The sequence below is a fragment of the Salmo salar genome, chromosome ssa08, assembly GCF_905237065.1.
Source record: "Salmo salar chromosome ssa08, Ssal_v3.1, whole genome shotgun sequence".
Taxonomy (NCBI): domain Eukaryota; kingdom Metazoa; phylum Chordata; class Actinopteri; order Salmoniformes; family Salmonidae; genus Salmo; species Salmo salar.
Window position 1 is genome coordinate 13500795 of NC_059449.1, and position 22606 is coordinate 13523400.

General features: G+C 42.4%; 1 protein-coding gene across 2 annotated transcripts in view; it reads right to left on the reverse strand.

The window, feature by feature from the left end:
- Positions 1-22606, reverse strand: part of LOC106610191 (rho GTPase-activating protein 10) — a 69736-nt gene that overhangs the window by 22638 nt on the left and 24492 nt on the right. For both annotated transcript variants that reach the window (XM_045722754.1, XM_045722755.1), the window contains exons 2-18: positions 21881-21976; positions 21288-21349; positions 17631-17702; positions 17058-17159; positions 15418-15528; positions 14243-14347; positions 13073-13202; positions 12880-12986; positions 12531-12625; positions 11491-11572; positions 11273-11315; positions 11097-11165; positions 9942-10016; positions 7556-7640; positions 4912-4970; positions 2318-2423; positions 570-729 (exon numbers count right to left, since the gene is read on the reverse strand). In XM_045722754.1, the coding sequence (XP_045578710.1) occupies positions 570-729; positions 2318-2423; positions 4912-4970; positions 7556-7640; positions 9942-10016; positions 11097-11165; positions 11273-11315; positions 11491-11572; positions 12531-12625; positions 12880-12986; positions 13073-13202; positions 14243-14347; positions 15418-15528; positions 17058-17159; positions 17631-17702; positions 21288-21349; positions 21881-21976 (1559 nt within the window). The remainder of the gene's footprint in view (positions 1-569; positions 730-2317; positions 2424-4911; positions 4971-7555; positions 7641-9941; positions 10017-11096; positions 11166-11272; positions 11316-11490; positions 11573-12530; positions 12626-12879; positions 12987-13072; positions 13203-14242; positions 14348-15417; positions 15529-17057; positions 17160-17630; positions 17703-21287; positions 21350-21880; positions 21977-22606) is intronic.

The window sequence follows — 22606 nt, forward strand, 5'->3', positions numbered from 1 at the left end:
GAGCAGTGGTGGAAAAAGTACCCAATTGTCATACTTGAGTAAAAGCAACAATACCTTAAAAATGACTCAAGTAAAAGTCACCCTGTAAAATACTTCAGTAAAAGTCTAAAAGTATTTGGTTGTAAATATACTAAAGTATAAAAAGTAACTTTAGTATTCAAATTCCTTATATCAAGCAAATCAGACAGCATCATTTTCTTTTTTCAAATGATGGATAGCCAGGAGCACACTCCAACAGACATAATTTACAAATGAAACATGTGTTTAGTGAGTCCGCCAGATCAGAGGCAGTATGGATGACCTAAAGATGTTCTCTTGATAAGTGCGTGAATTGGACCATTTTTCTGTACTGCTAAGCTTTCAAAATGTAACCAGTACTTTTGGGTGTCAGGGAAAATGTATGGAGTAAAAAGTACATTATTTTCTTAAGGAATGTATTAAAGTAAAAGTTGTCAAAAATATAAATAGTAAAGTACAGATACCCCGAAGAACCACTTAAGTACTTTACACCACTGCTCAGGAGTGCGTTCGGACGCCTGTTTCGTTCAAGAGAACAACCCAGCGGTTACCTTCTCGTGTTGCTCGATGAGGATCTCCACCACAATGTTCTGGAACTTGAGGTCCATGATGGCAGCCACAGTATCCTCCTGGGGCCTCATCAGGGTGGGACCAAACACCACACCCAGGTTGGCCACCGTCATCAGGTTCAACTTACTGTGGGCCGCCACACTGCATGGGGAGACCAGGGATGATAACAATTCAGACAATTGATTTAGAGTGCTTTTCCCTGATGTTTAAAATGTTTTACAAAAGGGGATACATACACTTTAGTAGGCCTGTATACTGTAAAGAATTTGGCTAGAAAATTCGAATTCGCTTTTGAAGATCTGATTACTCCACGTCTGACGGCTTACTAACGTCTGACAGTTTGCCAACGAAGGAAGGTGTTGCTACCACCTCGTTATGTCAGTCAGAGGTGTCTAGAACAGCATCTCTGGCTTGGCCTCATAGGTGTTAGCTAGAGTTCTGACTGACATTACCCAGTTCATCACCACTCCATAGACTGACCTTCTCTCCTAAAACTTTTCCTCACTTCAAACTCTGAACTTTTTCAGTTGCATTTCAGCCGATTCACAGTAAGTGGACGCTAAATTGGGTTGTTTTTTTTTCAATGGGAGGAATTTTATCTTGACTTTAGAATGACTGAAGAGTTGGCAAAAACTGCAGAGATGAGATTTTTTGGGATTCCCATTAGCCTTAAGACAATTGCCAAAGCTAGTCTTACTGGGTTCCTGCACACAACGAAAATGACATTAGACAAGACTACAATTTACATACATTTAAAAACAATAACATGTAGTGTGCGCACACTATCAATTCCACATACATGTCAGTACATACACACAACAAGTAGGTCACATGTGGGAGAGGCATTGTGCCATGAGGTGTTGCTGTATTTTAATTTTTTTTTTTTAAACAGACCTCAAATTCAATCAGAGTGAGAGTGATGGTTGAAATGCATGAAAGGGAGCCTTTGCAGACCTAAATATGTCTCCTAGTGACAACCTTCCTTTATCACATCTCTCAAACCATTTCAGACAGCGGTGTGAAATTTCAGCTTTGCCTCTCTCCCTGCAGGACAAGCTCACACATACAGTCAAACACACCCCCCCCCCCACACACAGCCAATTTAAAAAAATAAAAACCCAGTCGGAAGAATTTCATGCTGGATAATCCAAATTCAATTTCAATTGCTGCACTTCAATGCCTTTTTACTTCTACTCTGAGAACCCTGGGGCAGGTTCTAAGAAATAAGATCCTCCAGACTTTGATTGCCTCAGGGAACGAGGATTATGTACTTATCTTCAATTTGCTACTATTTAGTTTGTCGTAAAAAATAAAAAGCGAGTTGCTGAGGTAAAACCTTGTAATGTTAGCAAAGATTATTTTGAAATCTCAGATCCTATCTAATCTCTGAAAGGGCGAGTTGTGTAAGCTAATGGTCCAGTTTGGAGAGAGGGGTAAACCCAGAGGAGCGGGTGGGAAATGGAGGGAGCAGTCCATTTCATTACAGGCATAGAGAACTGGTGAAGCAGTTCAAACTTCTGACTACTACTGTGGAGGGTGCTGGGCTGTTTTAAGAGCGGTGGGGAGGGCGTTCTGCCTGCACTTAGTCAGAACAGAAGATGTGAGAAAGGAAAGATTGATGGGAAGAGACAGAAGAGACAGGAGAGAGAAAGATGGGGGGGGAGGAATGGAACAAGGATAGTGGAGAAAGAGTATGAGACCGAGGACGAGTGTAAGGATGCTAACTCACGTAGCCAGGTGTTTCATCAGTAGCCCCAGGACCAGGCGGTTCATCTCAGGCAGCTTGTGGACCAGGCAGTGGATGGCTTGGCTACGAGACTCTGGACTACCACCCTCTGTTTAAAAACAGGACAAACAAGGTTATTTGACAGTTGCTTACAGATGTGCCATCATTCTATGTGGACCATGCGGGACTCAAACCCACAACCCTGGTGTTGCCAGCACCATGCTGTAGGCGTCACCTTTATTGCTCTGCAGAAATCATTTGTTGAACCTAAATTGGCTTATAAATATCTGCGCAACTGGATTGACAAAAAGCTATTATTCTAAAAGTATGTTGAGTTAGTTAAGGAATTGAGAATTAAAAGGCTTCTATGGGAGCAGGTCCTGCCTTTTGTTTAATAGCAGAAAACCAACGAGTACGTCGACATTCATTCTGGTTATTGACTACCGTCTATGAATGCGGCTGCCACTGTATTGAAGCCATTGGACGCAGTTTATCACAGTACATTGCACTCGTCTATAAAGCCCTCTTGCATAAACTCCCACCACACCTCACTGTTAACCTTTAGACGTATAAGTTACTAGACTCCGGGATGGCTAACCCTGGAGATCCCTTCAATCTCCACAGAGTCAGGAAGCTCCGCTTGTAGTTTTTTTGCGCCGCATGTGGAATGATATGCAAAACTCCTTAAAGCTGGTGGAGTTGGTGCCTTCAGGGCAATTCAGATGGACGTTAGAAGGCTTTTTAAATGAAGAATGCGTTTCATGCGATTGTGCTTTGCTTTTCATGTTTTGTTTGCGCTTTTCATTTAGTGTAATGGGTGTATATGTATAGTGTCATTGTTGTTGATTGATGTGTATGCAGGGCTCATCTGCGAAAGAGACTGTCCTAGCCTGACTCCCTGGCAAAAAAATAAATAAATACAATTGGAATCCACCAAAAACACTTGTTTTTACAGTGCTGTACTATCCTTAGGTGGCAAGACTCCACAACGGAGAAACTGTACAGCATAGAACGAGAAGGACTTGGATTTCCCCGTGGTAATCCAACCATAGACATTTTGGATTGAGCAGCAAGCGCTCTGGTGAAGTCAGATCTCACCCTGGAAGGAGCGGTCACAGTAGGAGATGTGGAACCACCAACTCCATTCACTGGAGACACAGGGTCGTCCGTTTAAAATTTGTCAGTAGCTTTAGTCAATATTGGTGTAGTTACAGTAAGGCAATTCCACGGCAACAGAATGTGGAGACTACCATTTTATTCACTTTAAAAATATATGCCAAACAAAAACCGATGATTGCTAAGTTAAACAAAGTACCACACAACTCAATGCACAAGGACAACTTTGGAAATTGTTCACCGAAAAGGTTACAAAAATACATGTAGTTGAAGAACAGCGCAGATGAAAAGTTTGGTAACAGAATGATGGCACAAAACAGTCAGTCACTGTTTAGCCCAGTACAAGCTACCATACAATAAAACAATGGCTGCCGTTTACATTGGATTAAATCAGCTAGTGTAGGCTACAACGGGTTGTTCCATATTTAAAAGAAAACAGTAAAGGGTTAACAGCAAACAAAAAGAGTATGGAGATGAACAGCAAACTTCCTGTTTGACGCTGATATTAGACATGAGTGAATTTTGCCAGAGGATATGTAGGCTACTGTTGCTGGCTATAGAGAGATAGCATTATACTACAGAAGCTACCGTGTAAAAGGGTTGTGATAAAACCCACAAGATCATCCCTTAAACATTTCCTCACACACCCACACACAGGCATCTGATGGCTACTGCCCACACACAGAAACAGCCGGCATGCACACACCCCCCATTACTAGGGGAACGACACAAATTTGAATAAGGGAATAAAGCTTCTTATGGATGCTGTCATCTTTCAGAAAATATTTATTGCTAATGCATTTTTCTGTACCTGCATTATGAGGGCATTGCAAACGGCTGATAAAAACACTCCATCATGATCCAATTATGTATGGGACTTGAGGGTAATTCATGTTAGGAGGATCACTCAGGACATGTCAGGCAGGCTATTGGAGTATATAGGGAGAGACATGTCATGTCTCTGTTCAAAGTCACTGGGCCATTTGAGGACGTTAGTGTAGGATACTAGGATTTATAGTGTTTAACAGGTGGTAACATTTCCTTTTTAAGTTACCTTAATTGCAAAGAACCAAAGGTTACTTCAAAGGCAGATGAAGGTTGAAGTGTGTGTGTGAGAGAGATGAAGACATCTCTGGGTCACATGAAAGGCTTTATAGGTACATGCTGAGGCACTTTAACTGAGGAAAACCATGAAAACATGCATTTGTTTAGACTCTAAAAGATGTGGAACATTCAAAACAGTTACGCTGGCATCCGTTTTCCATAGAACTACTGAGCCAATGAAAATGATTCATAACCAACCTAACTGAGCTGGGACACTTAGACGATGAATTGTCTCACAGACAAACACTTGCTAGTCATGCACACAGCATTTCACTCATTGATAACGTGCAATAAAATAGAGAAGTATTCCTTTGCTCTGCTCCTACACATCTGGTTTGAGAAGAGCTGTATTGCGAGTGAGGACGGCCCAAACTTACTAGCAGGGGCGATAAAGTCTTTGTAGAGTCCATAGGTCATCAGTGGCTCAGGAAGACTCCTAGAGAGACAGGAAAGAAAGAATGCATAATAGAGCAAAAGTGAGAGAAGAGCGAGTAGAAGAGGTGGAGACCAAAAGAGAGCGCAGAAGAGCGGTAGAATGGGGGGGGGGGGGGACAGAAATAGACGCAGCACTGTTTTATAGGGTCTGCACACAACAATGATTAATGTGGCCGTGTCGGGGATGGAATTAGATGGCGCACCATGCCACAGTGAGATAACCAAGTTCTGAAGGTCCTTTCACGGTGCTGCACCAGGCCCTGTGCCAAGGCTACTTAGCTTCCCCTGAGGAACCAGAGGAGCAGGGGAGGAGAGAGGCTGACCCTCTGGCTCTGCAGCAGGCCAGAGGAAGACAGATGGAGGATGGAGCTGCAGGACGATTTACAGTAAATCTACTGTCTCTACTGCAGACTTAAGCCCGTAATAAAGGTTTCAGTTGACTCAACAGATGAGTTTAATTTCATCATATGATTGGACGGTTTTCTAGATTGCTTGTGTAAAAAAAAAAAAAAAAACATTTTATCATATGATGTGTGCAATGTATAAATGACAGTCACGTTAACAGCTGTAATATCTCAGTAGCAATCTAAATGTTGTCTTAATTATAATTTAGCGAGTGCTTATAAAAGTGTATTAATATGCATGGGTGAGTTGGAAATGTGTTTTTTTTTTGCATATCCCAACTCTCCCTGAGACACAATTGGAGAAAGTGGCAGACCCTGCCCCAAACAGAGACCCTGGAGAAATTAGGGTTAAGTGCCTTGCTCAAGGGCATAGACAGACTTTCCATCCTGTCGGCTCAGGGATTCAAACTAGCGACCTTTCCGTTACTTGCCCAACACTAATCCCACTGGTTGACTGTCAAGCGTAATTATGAAACAGGAAAAACTCCTTTACATAAACAAGGCAGTTCGCTGCCTGGGACCAGATCCATTTCTGCAGTCATGCCAATTTACGGACATTTTTTTATTGAACCTTATTTAACTAGGCAAGTCAGTTAAGAACAAATTCTTATTTACAATGATGGCCTACCCCGGCCGACACTGGGCCCAATTGTGCGCCGCCCTATGGGACTCCCGATCATGGCCGGTTGTGATACAACACAGGATCGAACCCGGGTCTGTAGTGATGCCTCTAGCACTGCAATGCAGTGCCTTAGACCACTGCTCCACTCGGGAGGCCAACGAGCATAGCAGTAGGCAAGAGCTCACAAATAGATCTGGGACCAGCCTGGGAGAGAGTCAGTCCCATGACCCACAGCAAGCAACATCAAACTACTTCCTGTAAGGGTTGCGGGTGGGCAGCAAAACCTGGCCAGTCACAACACACAGTGCCGTGACTTCTGACCTGCTAGCCTATCAGAGGACAAACTGACACCATTTCAGTTCCCATGCTTTTACATTGACCACTAAGCTAAAATCCTCTTTATTTATTGTCGTTCAATTGATGGAAAAAGACTTGGCTCACTCAAAGTTTATTATTTAATAGGCTATATGGCAATTGCACTGGTGAACTTGCCAATGTTTTATAATTTAATTTTGATAACTAAACCTTTTACAGCACATGGAGTACTGAACAAGCGTAATGAACTAATTCCAAAACAAGTGCAGAAGAAAGTGAAACAGACTGGCCTGGTTTAACGATAAGATGGCTATAATTTTATTCAGTAAAATAGCTCCATAACGAACCAAACCTCTAACATCCCTTCAGTTTATGCAGCACTACAGTATGCAAATATCACTCATTAGTTTCCGTTGGATACCGTAATTGCATTGGCGTCAGAATATGCAGTGCGTGTTTAAGTTAGCTAACAGAACTTTGGCTTAGCTTTTAGGGTACATTTAACTTGTTACCTTGCAGATAGTGTTTTTACTTCAAATCTAGGACTATCAGTTAAATGAATTGCTATTGGAAAAAGCAAGCAATAACTTAATCTATATAATCGATTGACACATCATTGAACTAAAAAACAGGATTCCTTTAATGTGGCATCCAACCTAATTTGAGTGATTTGATCAGAGGAGAAACAATGACACTAAAATCCCTATCATGCTAATGTATTCATATCACTGCTTTGTTGTGTGGCGGTAAATTATTACAGTTAAAATACCTGCCAAAGGCCACCATTTTGTTTTTTCACCTGGTCACCTAATCAATACATTCAAAGATGGATGATAAACTATGTGAAGCCAGGGATGCCGCTCTTCTTCCTAGAAAGTGGCCAAGACTCCCTACCAATTACGTCTCAGGTCAACAACGGATTTCCTAGAACACACAGCGAGTGGGAATAATGAAGTCAGAGAGACGGGGTCGGTTGATGAAGTGGATTGATTATGTGTCTGAATTTAAATGCATGGATGTCTATGCGGCAATGTGAATGTCCTGTTGCATTGCAGGAGTTGAGCTCCAGGAAATGATTTTATGCTTCTACCCCCGGAGTAGAATAACTTCAAACTCAGACAATGACAAACATTTAGAATAAAGTCTCCACAGCTTGCTAATTTCTAATAAGACCGACTACATGAATACATAGTCTGCTACATAATCACTAGAATATGAGTGATTGATACACAAAAGGATCCTTACCTCAAATACAGCTTTAGTGTGCTGGTGATCGTTTTCACATCCCAGTCCTCACACGTAGACAGATCCACATCGTTACTCTTCTCATCTGTAATGAAACATTCCAAAAGGTTTTAAACTCCAACAAACAATTAACAAATTATACAAAGCACCAATATTTTTTTTTTTTACTTTAGTAGAGTACACTCCAATTCCCATAATTCCCAGAGCCTAAACTTGTTTTGTAAGTCAACTAGTGTATTGTAACTAAACCCTACGGTGAAGTGAACGGCTGCAAAGAAGCTAAAATATAAATAACGTGAATTGTGTCTTATGTGGATAAAAGCATTGCAGTAGTCTTGAGGAGCAGTTCTGCCCAGTGGCAATTGCTGGCTGGCTTAAAGTATACCCTTCTCACACTACTGAGTCAAACTGGACCGAGCCAGGCTTAACTTTACTGGGCTGACCTGATGAATAAACATGCACAACTATGGTGGATTGAGTCAGAGGTTGGTGCGAGGCCAAGCCCCAGGTCACCAGGAGGTCTCCAAGGGGTTAGACTTGGTGGGAGGTAGGTTGCTGCTCTGAGCCATTTATTTACTTCATTTGACTGTATCCCTTCAGTACTAAAACCAGAAGGGCTGTGTTTATTTACCCACAGAACAGTGGCCTGTCCAACATCAACGGGCTGGACCAAATGTTTTCCTAGAAGGCCAACAGCCAAATGTGTGTGTACACAGCTACAGATGGTGGGAGAGTGGTGTGTCTCTTAGCTACTGTAATGCGCACATCAAAATATGAACTAACCCACATAGTACTCTGTTACAGATGTATTGGGACATGACTAACTCTACACTAGTAGTAGCCAAGTCCTTTTACCTCTTTATTCCCCAGCAGTGAAATTCCCAGCTGTAAAATATCCATTCTCTATGCTAAGCTTTATGAGTTCTGTCAATCCACTGTCAGAGATTTGTGAGCACAGTGGGAAGATAATGTGATCCACTTCTGCTGCTTTGGCCTCGTTCTAACCCCTCCATTGAACTGGAGTTTTTCCCTACGTCTGTTCCAGTGAATTGTCAACTGTGCACAGGGTGGCGATCTGGTCATGACTAACTGTAACCCTCCCATGTTAGTGGGTGAGACATGAAAGGAGGTGAGGGATGAAGTAAATCCAAAGCCTTTCTTCAGGGTCTCAGCCCAGTGCTGTGTTTCGTTAACCCACGCATCATACTGAACATACACTGATATGGCTGTTGGTGAAATGCTTGTGTTTTATGGTTAACAGTGTGAGGGAATGAAAGAGACGGTTAACATGCCAAAGACAGCGTATCCAAATAAATGACTGGTGACCTAAATCTCAACTATCTCACAGAGTTACCTGCATCCATATGGTATTTGTCTGCTGGTGTAGACTGGGTTCAATTAGTATGTTGTCTTTCAGTGTGCTAATGGACTGTGAAGTATGAGTCGGCGGGTTCAGGTGGGAAGTTCGGAGTGGGCTCTGGGACAGCCTGGTGGCAGACTGGGTTTGTTGCCATTCAGATTCAGAACACACACAGCCGACTAGACACAGATGGTGTCTACTAGAGAGGGCAGTCGTTGAGGGAGAAGGTAAGAAAAAAAAAGGGGGGGTAGAGGATAAAGGGGGATAAAATAAGAACATGAGAGGATGGGGGTAGAAAGAATAGGAGAGAGAGCGTTTAGAGGAGAGAGTGGGAAGAATGGCGAGGAAATCTAATTTCCAGCGCTCCGCTGAGCGACTCAAGTGAAGTCCCTGCTAGGACGGCCGGGTGCGAGCAGGAAGGGGGCCTCTCAGGCACCCCCTGGCTATCTGAATGCCAATGCCGTACCAGCAGCACTTGTTGCACACTGAGCCTTACATCGTCGTCTAAGTCACAGGAAACCATTACTCTGAATACTACTAAGTAGATCACACAGGGTGCACAATGCCTACTGGATCAATTTAACTGTCCAGTGGTTCAAGATTTTTATGAAATATGACCTATAATTAATTAGAATATGAGTGAAATCGTTTTCCGCACCCCCTAAAATGTAATTAAGTATGTTTTAAAAAAAGCAGCTTTTGTGTGTTGGAATGGTGTGGTCATACCCCAACAGAATGGTGTGGGCGTATACCAGTCGTTAAAAACATTCATGCGAGCAGACCACCGATTGGCCAGAAAATCCTACACAGGATGACATTCTCTGACAACATAGCAGGCCTTTGTTGGAGATACAAGTTTGAGGTGGGATTTTAAAGTGTTTTCCCCTCCAATTTATGCTTTCGCCTCATACGAGTATAGGATGGAGTCAACAGCATTATTTGGACATGAGTTAACAGAATATTAACTTTTAAAAGTGATTTTCACTGGACAGTTACTTTAACGGGTGATAAATGAGCATGTCTTACCGATCATTAGGGTAAGGAGCTTCTGGACCTTGGAGCTGACCCCCACCACTCTGTATAGGCCCTGGTCATTGATACCTGACAACAGATTACATGGCCCTTAATAGCACAAACAATCATAAGAAGATGAATGGATAAACTTTGAAAATACAGTTTTACTCAAATCAAAAGGTGGGCTTCTTCACTGAGTGTACAAAATATTAAGGACACCTGCACTTTCCATGAGACTGACCAGGTGAAAGCTATGATCCCTTATTGACGTCACTTATTAAATCCACATCAAAATCAGTGTAGACGAAGGGGAGGAGACCTGTTTAAAGAACGATTTTTAAGCCTTGAGACAATTGAGACATGGATTGTGTATGTGTGCCATTCAGAGGGTGAATGGGCAAGACTAAATAGTGCCTTTGAACGGGGTATGATAGTAGGTGCCAGGCGCACCGGTTTGAGTGTGTCAAGAACTGCAACACTGCTGGGTTTTTCCACACTCAACAGTTGCTTCTTTATCACGAATGGTCCACCAGCCAACTGTGGGAAGCATTGGAGTGAACATGAGTCAGTATTCCTGTGGAATGCTTTTGACACCTTGTAGAGTCCATGCCCTGACGAACTGAGGCTTTTCTGAGGGCAAAAGGGGGTGCAACTCAATATTAGGAAGGTGTTCTTAATTTTTTGTACACACAGTGTACATGTTGCACCACTACCTGGAAACTATGAACAGTGGCCACAGCACAAGATATTACTGGATATTGGTCCAAGCCTGCCCTCATGTGTTAAATGGGAGACATCACAACATTTCACAAAACCCTCTTTACCGCTCTACCCTCTAGCCCTGGGGGGAAAATTTCAGCACGAGGGAGGTTTGAGTAAAAAAACTAAAACACAACCATTGGCCACTCTTGAACCTCTAAAACTTGATATAAATCTGTTATTTATATGTACTTTCTATGTTCAAATAACTGCCCCTTTTCTGGCCCATAAATTGCTTTTGACAGCGAAATCAGTCCGGGAAAAAAATGTGCAGCCTTCCCCTGAAATTTGAAACCCCAATCCCCCCCCACCGAGACAAAATTAATACCCACCCCTGCTCTAGCCAGTCAGCTAACCTCACAAAGTACACTTCTGTAGGCTTTATATTGTCATCATGCATCGTCTTACCTCTCGTCTCAATGGCGTTGATGGCATTCTTCAAAAATGACAATCCTACGTCATCTAGCTGTGCATCAACTGCAGAGCCATGACAGTTATTTTAATTATCCCCATGTCATTTGAATTATCACAGAGATTACATTGAAATGATTGAGATCAGGGGCTTCTAATCATTGTATACTTACTTCCACGTTCTTTTGAATAGGTTTTACCCAAGTACTGCCCAGCCTGTAAAAAATGCATTATATGTAGCGTTCCACAGTCACATTTGATATCCAAGAGGTTACCACAAACCAAGAAAAGACTTCTGTTGGCATTGATGTACCACTTTCATAGAATTGTAGTATCATTCAATAGACAATATAAACTACAGTGGATCTGTCAGGATGATGTGGTTACTCACTGGTTCTTTCCCACCCATGGCACGAATCCAGAACTTGTGGTCATCTTCCGACAGCGACTGGACCGTGAGGACCGTTCCCGGTCTGGGAACAGAACACACCGCACAATTATTTATTGTAATAGCCTTGTGATTGCTTTTTTTTTTAAATGGCGTGAGGGTTTGTTCCGTTTTTAATTATGGCTGCTGTATGACAAACTAATTCCACCCTTGGGGATTGTAAAGTACAGTGAATCTCATCTAATTCTCTATGTCAGACTGGGCCTGGGGTTCCAACAAACTACTAAGTCAATTCATGTGTCTAAGACTGATCTAGAGTCAGTCCTAAAATGTGGCAGAGGGGCTGGGCTCTTAAATAGCAAAATTACAGGAATACCTGAGCTTCATTTACCCCACTTTTTATAATAGGCTACCACATCAGGCTAACCCTAACCTGTTGCACTCCGATACCAAATACCTTACATCTGCAGGCTGACAAGCAGGCACCAGGGTTGCAACACAAATTGCTGTTGCTAATAATACCGCAGACAGAATAGCAGTTTGGTTTTGCGGAGTGACAAAAGAACTGTATCTATTACAACCAAGTGTAGCGGAGGAGCATAGAGAATCCTCTCAGCTATGTGGAGGGGCCATCTTCCATGACAAATCCTCTCCAACCCAACCCCGTGTTAGGCTAGGGAGAGCAGCTCTCTCAGCTCTACTGTACACAGGACCTGTGTGGAGCGAAGGCTCCAAGCAGAACTGTTAAATGGGGAGTGTTACTGTGTATTTGGGAAGGTTGCCAACAGTGCATGAATAAGCTACAAGTGTGGCAATGCAATCACATTTTCCAGGTCTAATGGCATAGACCTCGCCCCCCCCCCCCCCAGATGGTACTGACCGACCCCCTGGTTTATGTACTAAATGCATGAGTCCCCCTTAGTTCCTTGATGAGACGAGATACTTTAACAGGTGGTTGTGGAAAGTGTGTCTTACCACAGAGAATACATGATGACTAAAGTGATTGAGAAGTGTAATGGGTGTAGTGCGACACGACGACATACCGGTCTGTGATTTCTATATCGAGACAGAACCGCCTGTCCAGCATGTCTGTGGTTTTGCGGACGCAAGACTTGAGGGTGACCGACTCCGTCTCGCCCTGAGGGAGAGAATCACTGTTCAGACAGCCTGTTCTGATGGCAAGAAAGAGACAGTTGTTCCTTATAAAATGACTACAGACTGCACTTTTAATGTGGGTTTCAAAAGTAATTTTCGATTTGACAAATTATGACTTTAGATGTATTTGAATAGGGATGATACACACATTGAATAATCAATAATTTGATGTGCTACTTGGACCGTAATCTGTATAGCTTCCAAAACCTGTCTTTGATTGTATGGGTCACGACTCACCATCTTTCCTCCTGACCTGTGGTCAAAGGTGACCATGTGTAGGATTTTCTGTTCCTTCACAAACGTGCAGTAACGCTTCACCCAACTGGAACCAAAAGGAGGGGGCCCTGGGGACGAGAACACACATTTCATTGGAGCACAGTTTAAACTGCCCTTCACCCCTCTTGGACACACGTTGTTCCTCTATCCTTACGTTTCTCCTGGACATAGAGGTATCCTTCGCTGCTGATGGGGCTGGTCTGTCTGTACTCCTGGGGAACCTCCCTTATCCTCTTCATCAGCTCAAACACCTCCACCCGCGTGCCCTCAAACCGACTCCGTGTCTATATGGGGGGGGGGGGTCTTGTTACTATTGGGCCAAGCTGCAAAGCCAGCAGTAAGGTAACTTCTCTCCAAACTGATTTAAAAATGAACCCCAACCTTGTCTATTCCCCTGATATTATACTTAACCTTCATTTAAGGTTAGGGTTAAGTTTTTTTTGTCAAGTTTCACAATGTAGTACATTTTGACTACAGGGAGACACACCCAAGGAAGGAAGACACCCCTTGTGACCTTAGCTAAAATGGTTATGCAGGGGTCAATCACACAATGCAAAGCCACTGGAAAAGAAAATCTGCAGAGCTCCCTCTGGAAACTACCCTGACATCCCAGAGTGGGTGAAAGTGAAAGCTTAGGGTCAAAGAAAAGTCAAAACACTAAGACTAACCCAAACACAATTAACAATAGTGAGTGAGTCAAAAAGAAAGCGCCTCGAGTACCTAGGGAAAGTCCCAGTAGAAGCAGACCAACTTTATAGATATTATATTACGAGCCAACATTCAAATGTAGGATATGGATAACGTGGGGTGTATGTACAGTTTTGGTGATGAGTGTAATCTATAGTATTTAGAGCAATACTGTGTGTACAAGACATGTCCCTCTAGACAAAAACTTAATATATAATCCTAAAGTTGAATGATCACCTCATTTAAATGTTTGTCAGTTAGCGGACACTTTTATCCAGAATGATTTACAGGCAATTAAGGTGGCGTGCCTTGCACAGACACCTACCACCTACATTTACACCACTTTGTTTCATACAGTATACTGACATCCTTGTACTATGTGGTTAAAACTGGAATCCCTAATGGTGAAAAAGCCATGTTAGTTTGGGCTATTACAACAACAAAAAGTTACTGCAAATCACAAACACACCCCCCCGGACGTCATTGCATCTCGATAGAATAGCAGAATCTGCACTTCAAAAAATGTTGAACAAAAACAAAAAGGTGCTGGTGGTGGACAGTGGCGCTGTTTCCCCTAATGGGGATTCCATCTTTAAATAGAAATCTAATAAGACGCGGGTGATGACTAATGTCTCACATTTTGTATATTGATCTGTAAGGCTTTCTTGTAGTGGTTAAAGTCATTGGCCAGCTCAAATCCCTGGTGGTAGAAGGTGAACACGGTCTGAAAGAACGCCAGCATCTGAGGAGAGAAAGAAAACATGGGACATAAGTGTATAAATGACATTTTAATGCATTATAACCTGGGGCCGTCTACACTTTCCACTTTCATTTCTAAGGGGTTTACAGGGAATGAAGACATTGTTCTTGTTGACTTCAACTGATTTTTCACACTCACTTTCAGAGCTGGTTTATAAAACACTTCATTTGACTGCTAGGGAACCTATATAAAACACTGTAGTGTACACTACTTTACATTTTAGTCATTTAGCAGACGCTCTTATCCAGAGCGACTTACAGTAGTGAATACATACATTTATTTTTTATTTTTTATGTACTGGCCCCCCGTGGGAATCGAACCCACAACCCTGGCGTTGCACACACCATGCTGGCGTTGCAAACACCATGCTCCACCAACTGAGCCACAGTTACGAGCACTAAGTTAATGAGCACTGTAAAGGAGAACTGCTGACCAGGCTAGACAAGTACTAAAGGTGCATTCGCCAGCAGTTCGTTCACTCACTGGCTCCAAATGTCATATGATGCAAAACTCATCATACTGGCTGTGTTTCTGCCTGCTTGAACGCAGAACAGCTTTTTAATCACTCAGAGGTACAAATACAATGTAACAACAAAAAATAAGGGTGAATATTTCCTTTAAAGCACATTGGGAGTACACCAGACAGAGTGTACAAAACATGAAGAACATGACAGACTGACCGGGTGAAGCTGTGATCCCTTATTGAGGTCACATGTTAGATCCACTTTAAAATCAATGCAGATGAAGGGTCAGAGATGGATTAAAGAAGGATTTTTAAGGCTTCGAGACATGGATTGTGTATGTGTGCAATTCAGAAGGTGAATGGGCAAGACAAAAAGATTGAAGTGCCTTTGAACGGGGTATGGCTGTAGTTTGTGTCGAACTACAACGCTGGCGGATTTCACACGTTCAACAGTTTCCTGTGTATCAACAATGGTCCATCACCCAAAGGACATCCAGCCAACTGTGGGCTGTGCAAACAATATTAGGAAGGAGTTAATGTTTTGTCCACCCGGTGTAGAGTGTGTGATTATGCATTTTCTAACACTCACTGGCTCCACACAGTCAAACTTCTTCCTCTCCTGGATCTCCTGCAGTTTACACACGTAGTCCAGAGACTCCTCCTGGAAGTGCTGTCTAATGCTCTCCACCTGGCTGTCCGCCTGCACAACAGAGGACAGAGAGAGAAAGCGAGAAAATGTCAGTTATTATTATACAGTAGAGTCAGGTCTCTACACAGACAGATGGAGATCACAGCCTAGCTTCAGTTGTACTGGATTCAGACAGTCCCAGACAGAGAAAGGATGAGCTATAAGAAAGTATTACTTTTTTGATAACTTTGGTAGAGTTTTAAGGGCTAAGACACTGATGACATTTGGTGTATGACAGCCCCCCCCCCCCAAAAAGTGACCAATCAACTGGCGAGTTTATTGTTTGGTTGACTAATAAGCTAACTGATTAGGCTACATGGTTTGTTGACTGGATCTTCACATCATCCCAGTATTTAATGTTATTTACCACTTTAGTGTAGTGTGTTCAATATGTTATTGTGTTCAATCCAGTGCATCAGTTTTTCCATTAGCGGCTGGTAGTTTCCATTAGTGCCATAGGTCGGGACTGTGCCTCGGGCCCGTCACATGACGAGTGTACAGTATAACAGATTAGTTGAGGGAGTTCAGACGGTGCCTCGCGGTTACGAGGCGGTGAACACTATATATTGTACTGTGCCCTGCTGACAATCTCTGTTCCAAACACAGAACCCTGGGGTCTGTTTAGGAGGGTATCACAACACAGAAATGTAATGCATATAACAGATGATTGGCTCTCAGGTATAATTTGGAATTGTGTCAGCTCTTTTCTTTACATTTCTACCTGAAATGTTCAGAAAGTTTAATCTCACTGAATACACCACAAGAGTCAGTGAGGGAAGAACAGAACAGTTCCCACAAGGGCAATCTATAGGATACAAAATAAATTGTTAAGTGATGGGAGTTTAGGTTATATTACATACAATCTAGTACCAGACCGCATGTCTCTAAGGTACTATATGTTAAGTTTAGTATATCCTTATACAAAGGATAGCTCCACAAGCCTTCATAGTGAAATACATAACTTTAATGATAACCAAAAGGGTTTGTTTTTCCATTACCAACCCCAATATAATCCACACTGGGTCTGTAAAGCTTGATACTGTATTTACATTCTCAGGATATCTTGAGGCGCTCCAAAAGCTACTGCCTCAGAGGTACGACCTTGGTGGCTGGTACAGAAACACTGAACATGACTTTCCTTTCCGAGCAGGAAAGAGAAACTCACTCCGTACTCTAACCCTAGGCCTGTGGACACTCACACCGCTCACACACACACACACACACACACACACACACACACACACACACACACACACACACACACACACACACACAGATACAGAGATGAGCCAAGTCTGTGTGCATCCCAAATGTCACCCTATCCTCTACAGTGTATAGGGCTCTGGTCAAAAGTAGTGCACTATACAGGGAATAGGGTGCCGTTTGGGAGGCATCCTATGGGTCAGGATTCAGGAACTTCTCCCTAAGCAAATATTCTTTCCAGACATTTTGGGGTTGGGAAGACGTTGGGGCCAGTCTTTTCGGCCTGTTTTCCATAAATATACGCACGAGAGCGAGAGTAAAAGTATTAAACAAAGTACCTCCTGTAGCTGCGGTTCCTTCTTCTTCGCTGACATGTTCAAAAGCTTCTCCAAGGAGCTGTAGTACTTCTCAGTTTCCTTCTCATACTTCTTCCTTTCCGCCTTAAAAGGGCATAGTATAGAGGAACAGAACGAGAAAGAGCATGGTAAGAGAGATAATAAGAGAAGTGAGCAGGACAAACGTCATCTTAATATTGCATTAGTTTCACTGACCAAAGGAATGTTCAGAACATGATATCAAGAGGTACACATTACAATTAAAAAGGGAGTTGGAACTGTCTCTAGACAGGCATTTTGATAAAAGATACTGTAATACCCTTTTCACATTATCGTGCCGACCCAAAACGTACTTATCTGGCTCTGATATTTTCATTTCACATTCCTCTTTGCAGCATGGTTTCTGCAACTACGGTGGATACACAACCAGGCCAGTGCAGTACAGCTTGGTTTGTCTCAGTGTTGTGAAAAGGGTATTACTTTAAATCGGTGTTCAGAGCACACAGGATTGTGCTTGTATGAGATCATTAACAAGCAGACTGCATTAAGCAGTGTAATGGTATATGATAAGAGTACCTTGGCTGAGCCCAGTTGCTCTTTTCTGAACTTCTCCAGTGGTTTCATTAGCGTTTCTGTAATATTCCTCATCTAAGAGAGCAAGAGATAAGACATGACCATATTAGGACATATTCCAAAAAAAGTGTTTCATGTATTCACAGGTACAGTGTTAGGCTGGACTTACACTCTACTAGGCATTCTCTGTAGAGGCTCCACAAGCTCAGCATGGAGACTTCAGTGCATGCCAGAATTTCTAACTTTACGGAAGCATCAGTGACGTATTGCCAAGAGGACCGCTTGAGTGTAAACCCAGCCTAAGAGGCCGCAGATAACCTAGCGGTTAGTGAAAAAGGACAAATATAAGCACCTTCCGATTAGACCTTTGGCTTTCCATTGGAATGTTACGTCAAAGGTCACAATACTTGCAGTGGGTTAACGACAGCATAAAGTCAGTGAAAATTGCCTGTTGTTGTATAACTTTTTACAAGCATCCACAACACATTCGAGTACACTAGTCCCAGTCACATGACAACTGGAAATCAACGGCGCTGTCCTATTGATCTCTCCCTGCCATATCTCCCCTCAGAATCATACCTTCCTCTCCCTCTGCTAAAGGTCCTGTTGCTGGGGGTCATGTCCATGTAAAAGGACCCACGAGCACCAACATGTGAAGCTCATAGGAGCATGTCAAATTTGGTGTCAAATCAAAGCTAGAGTTCTATATTTTTTTGTTGTTGAAATCAAGGCATATATAGTTTTGTCAACCATTTTCCCATCCTAAAAACGTTGATTAAGCAAAAGGTTTTGATTTCTGGTTTTCTTAAAAGGTATTAGAAATACATCAAAAACAGCATAATGTTGAAGTAAAGACCCCTGCCAACTAATATCAACACTTATATTTTGGAGAAAGAACTTTGCCTTGTGACTTGAAATTCCATTACTAGAAACTCACATCTTTAAGATATTTTCAAATTTCTCTCCCTCATGAGGGAGTATAACGAAAGTTCACAGAAGTCATAAGGTAGACCCATCAATTGTTTATGAAATATGAAGTGATTAAAACTTGAAATTCCATTACCAAATCAGTAACAGAGTTTCTGCAATTGAATTGGCACAAATGGGAAATCATAGTCACAAATCAGAGTTGGGTTCACAAGTTTGGACAGCACAGTAGAGTACACAGCAGAGAACACACTATAATGTACTGTACACTACTCACTGACCTCTACTATATTGAGGGTAAAAACATTAGGAACACCTTCCTAATATTGAGTTGCACCCTTTTTCCACTCAGAACAGCCTCAATTCGTTGGGGCATGGACTCTACAAGGTGTCGAAAGCGGCATGTTGATTCCAATGCTTCTTGCAGTTGTGTCAAGTTGGCTGGATGTCCTTTGGGTGGTGGACCATTCTTGACACACAGGAAACTTGAGCGTGAAAACCAGCAGCGTTGCCATTCTTGACAAACTGGTGCGCCTGACACCTGCCATTTCCAGTTCAAAAAGCACTTAAATATTTTGTCTTGCCCATTCACCCTCTGAATGGCACACACAATCCAGCTCTCAAATTGTCTCAAGGCTTAAAACCACTTCTTTAACCCATCTCACCTTTATCTACACTAATTGGTATTTTGACCAATCACATGTTTTTAGATCAGAGCTGATCTGATTGGTCAAAAGACCAATTAGTGAAGAAAATGTCAGAATTGGGATGCCTCTAAATGCAGCCATAGACCTACGTCTATGATCGGTTCAGATTTGGTCTTGTTTGGGGGCAGAGATCATTAAAATAATAGCCAGCGTGTAGGATAGGATATTGCATATTTATACCTTTGTGTACCTAGTTAGGATACATCACCATGAAGAGAATGACATATCCATAATTATTCATTTCTGGGTAGTACAGATCAGGGACCCATGATGAAATTCCGTTCCCGCAATTCCACTAGTGTAACTCTACTTCACTTACTGTAGTTCAATAACCAAAAGAGATTCTCAAAGTCAATGTGTCATGTCATAGCTGACAATTATTTTTGCAAACATCATTGAATCTTAATTCGGAGCAGCTATTTAAGAGTTTTGGGAAAACGTGAACCTAAACTTTGCATCTGCACAGTTTTTCCCAGTAAAAGTGTTTATGTAAAATGTTCAGTGTAAATTGTTAAAAGTTGTTCTTGTGAATAGAGTTGTATGGTTTGTTAAACTTTGAAATCAAGTTTGGCATACATTTTAAGTGAAAAATCGGAGTCTCAGCGCAATTCCGTTACCGTGGAATTGCCCTAGGTTGATTCCAGGACATGTCTGGGCCTGCCTGCCCACCCCACAGTCCTCTGCTGTGGCCTGCGATGTCATCCCATTCTGCTATGCTATGCTGGGGCTGAACCAGGCCCTGGTAGAGAGGGTCTATCCTTACCATGTAACCATATCTATAGCGCAAACAGTACATAACATGCATTGTAAACATTCAGAACATAACCTATTCTGATTGCAAGGGGTCAGGGAAGTAAAACAATAATGGGGTTTCAAAATGCCATACTGCATCTGTAGCTAGCTATCATATTTTAAGGGTCGCACACATTGCACCGAAGATGGATCTCCCATTCGTCTAGCGATTGTTCAGCGCGCTGTTGTGCGACTCTACACGTAAAATAGGTTTGCACTAGGTTCGCAAGTACACACTGCAGGCAAACACTATTGGTGTGTACGAGCTCTTAGAACTCTCAGAACAAGCCATAGGCTGCATTACAGGAGAATATAAATAACACTACATTATCTATGTTGCATGAGTCACCAAGAGACCACAAGATTTAGCCTAGCCCTTGATTAAAACATTGACTCCGCAACACCTACAGTAAATAGAGGTATGGAGGAATAGGGACAATAGAGCCAGGAGCCTTGAGGGATATTATTCTGTGAAACGGAGACGCCCATCTGCTGACACACGAACACCGTGACTCAACGAGAGAGGCTGGGTTGGTTGCAAACTCCAGGGTTACCCTAGGCTGCATCCCAAATGGCACTCTATTCCCTATGTAGTGCACTACTGTTGACCAGAGAAGGAATAGGGTGCCATTTAGGACACAGACCCAGTCTTTTCAAGCATGGGTAGAAAACACTAACAGGGTAGAAAACACTAACAGGCTACATTTACAACATTCAGTTCAGCTGTAACGTCCTCTATACAGTATAGCAGATGTAACTGAACTTTAACATGTCACTGTAGTGTACTAGTATAGCACTACACATCACAGTGAGTGTTGAATGACTCCATTGACACTGGTATGCCATGTCTTCTGAGGTTGTGTTTAATGGTTCTGTCCCACCGCCTCCAGAGGAGAGGTGGGGAAAGCAGACAGTGACCCTTGGACAGGTGCAGTAAAGGTGGCTCTGCCTCCTCTCCTTTGGGGCATGTTCATTAGACACCAGTCAGAAGAAAACAGACAGCAGGGACTACCCAGACTTGTCTATTAAGAAACAAATGGTTTTCTTTTCCAATACGTTTTGCTACGGTGTGCCCTAATGAACATGACCCTGGTGTTACAACAGAGGCATCGCTCAACCCTCCACCCACTGAAGAACTGTAATTTACTCACACACAGAGCAGACTTTAGTTACGCACACAGACAGAGGTATTTCCCCTGGCTTTTAAAGCAGGTCTCGACTAGTTACTGCTTACCATCAGCTCTCTTTGGTCTTCCAGATTCTTAAGGAAGTTAGAGAACTCCTGCAAGGATTCATCTGCAACACACAAAAACACACTAATAATGGAACACTAGTCACTTTAATAATGTTTACATACAGCTTAACGCATCTCATGTATATACTGTATTTTAGTCAATGACACTCCGACATTGCGCGTCCTAATATTTCTTTATTTCTTAATAACATTCTTTTACTTTTAGATGCGTGTATTGCTGTGAATTGTTTTTACATACTACTGCACTGTTGGAGCTAGGAACACAAGCATTTCGCTACATCTGACATAACATCTGCTAAATATGTGTATGTGACCAATAACATTTGACACACTGCCCCACTCCCCCCAAATAGGAGGCGAGACAAGAGACAGAACACACAAACATAAGACCACACAGAGAAAGAGAGACATAAGTACTGGTGTTTCCATCCCTCTAAAGAAGCCAAGGGTTTGGGAAATTACACATGCAAGCACTTCATTTGGTGGTAGACATAAAACCAAAAACAAAGGTTTTCAGTCTGGTTACGCTGGCAGAACCACCCAGCTGTAGGACGTAATAGCACCACACTCACCAATACACCTCTCATCGTCGGTCTTCGCGTCGCCGATGTACTCAAACTGGAATTCTCCCAGGGACTGGGCAAACTTGCGCTGGGCCAACGCAAGCTCTGAAAACAAAAAATAAAATCATTTCAAAAACAACCCTATGGATTGATGCGATTTCGGATGAGACCTTCCCTTGACGACCATATTTCGACATCAAATGCACTGCGGTCACATGTGCTTCCAATTTACAGGCTTGTATCAAGGTTTTTTTAATTAGTGGATATACTAGCTTGATAGATATTAAATCACATTTGAGTTGGACCAAAGCACAAATACCTCAAGACTGAAAAAAAACAAATAAAAAAAACAGAACAGTCATTTATTCAAGGCCTGGCTGACATGCAGGCAGTAAGGCACCTACTGTAACCTAGTGGTTAACCCACTCTGCATACATCCTGTTGCCTCTGCTGCCAGCAGACTGTAGCATCCTGTCCCTGTATAGGTTCTAAAAAAAGAGACAATGCCTACTGGTCCATTGATGGTGACAGGTGTTTACATTTGAGCAACACATTAAACATACGACCCTATAGAAATTAGCCTATATAGGCCTGGTTTAACTATGGGGGTGTGGTGGGTATTGGCCCAAGGGTTTATAATGAGCCAACTGATTTACAAACATACATATTAGTCTACATAGGCTAACCTTTGCTCTTGACCTGCTTGTTGTGTAGGAAAACCATAATAACATTATT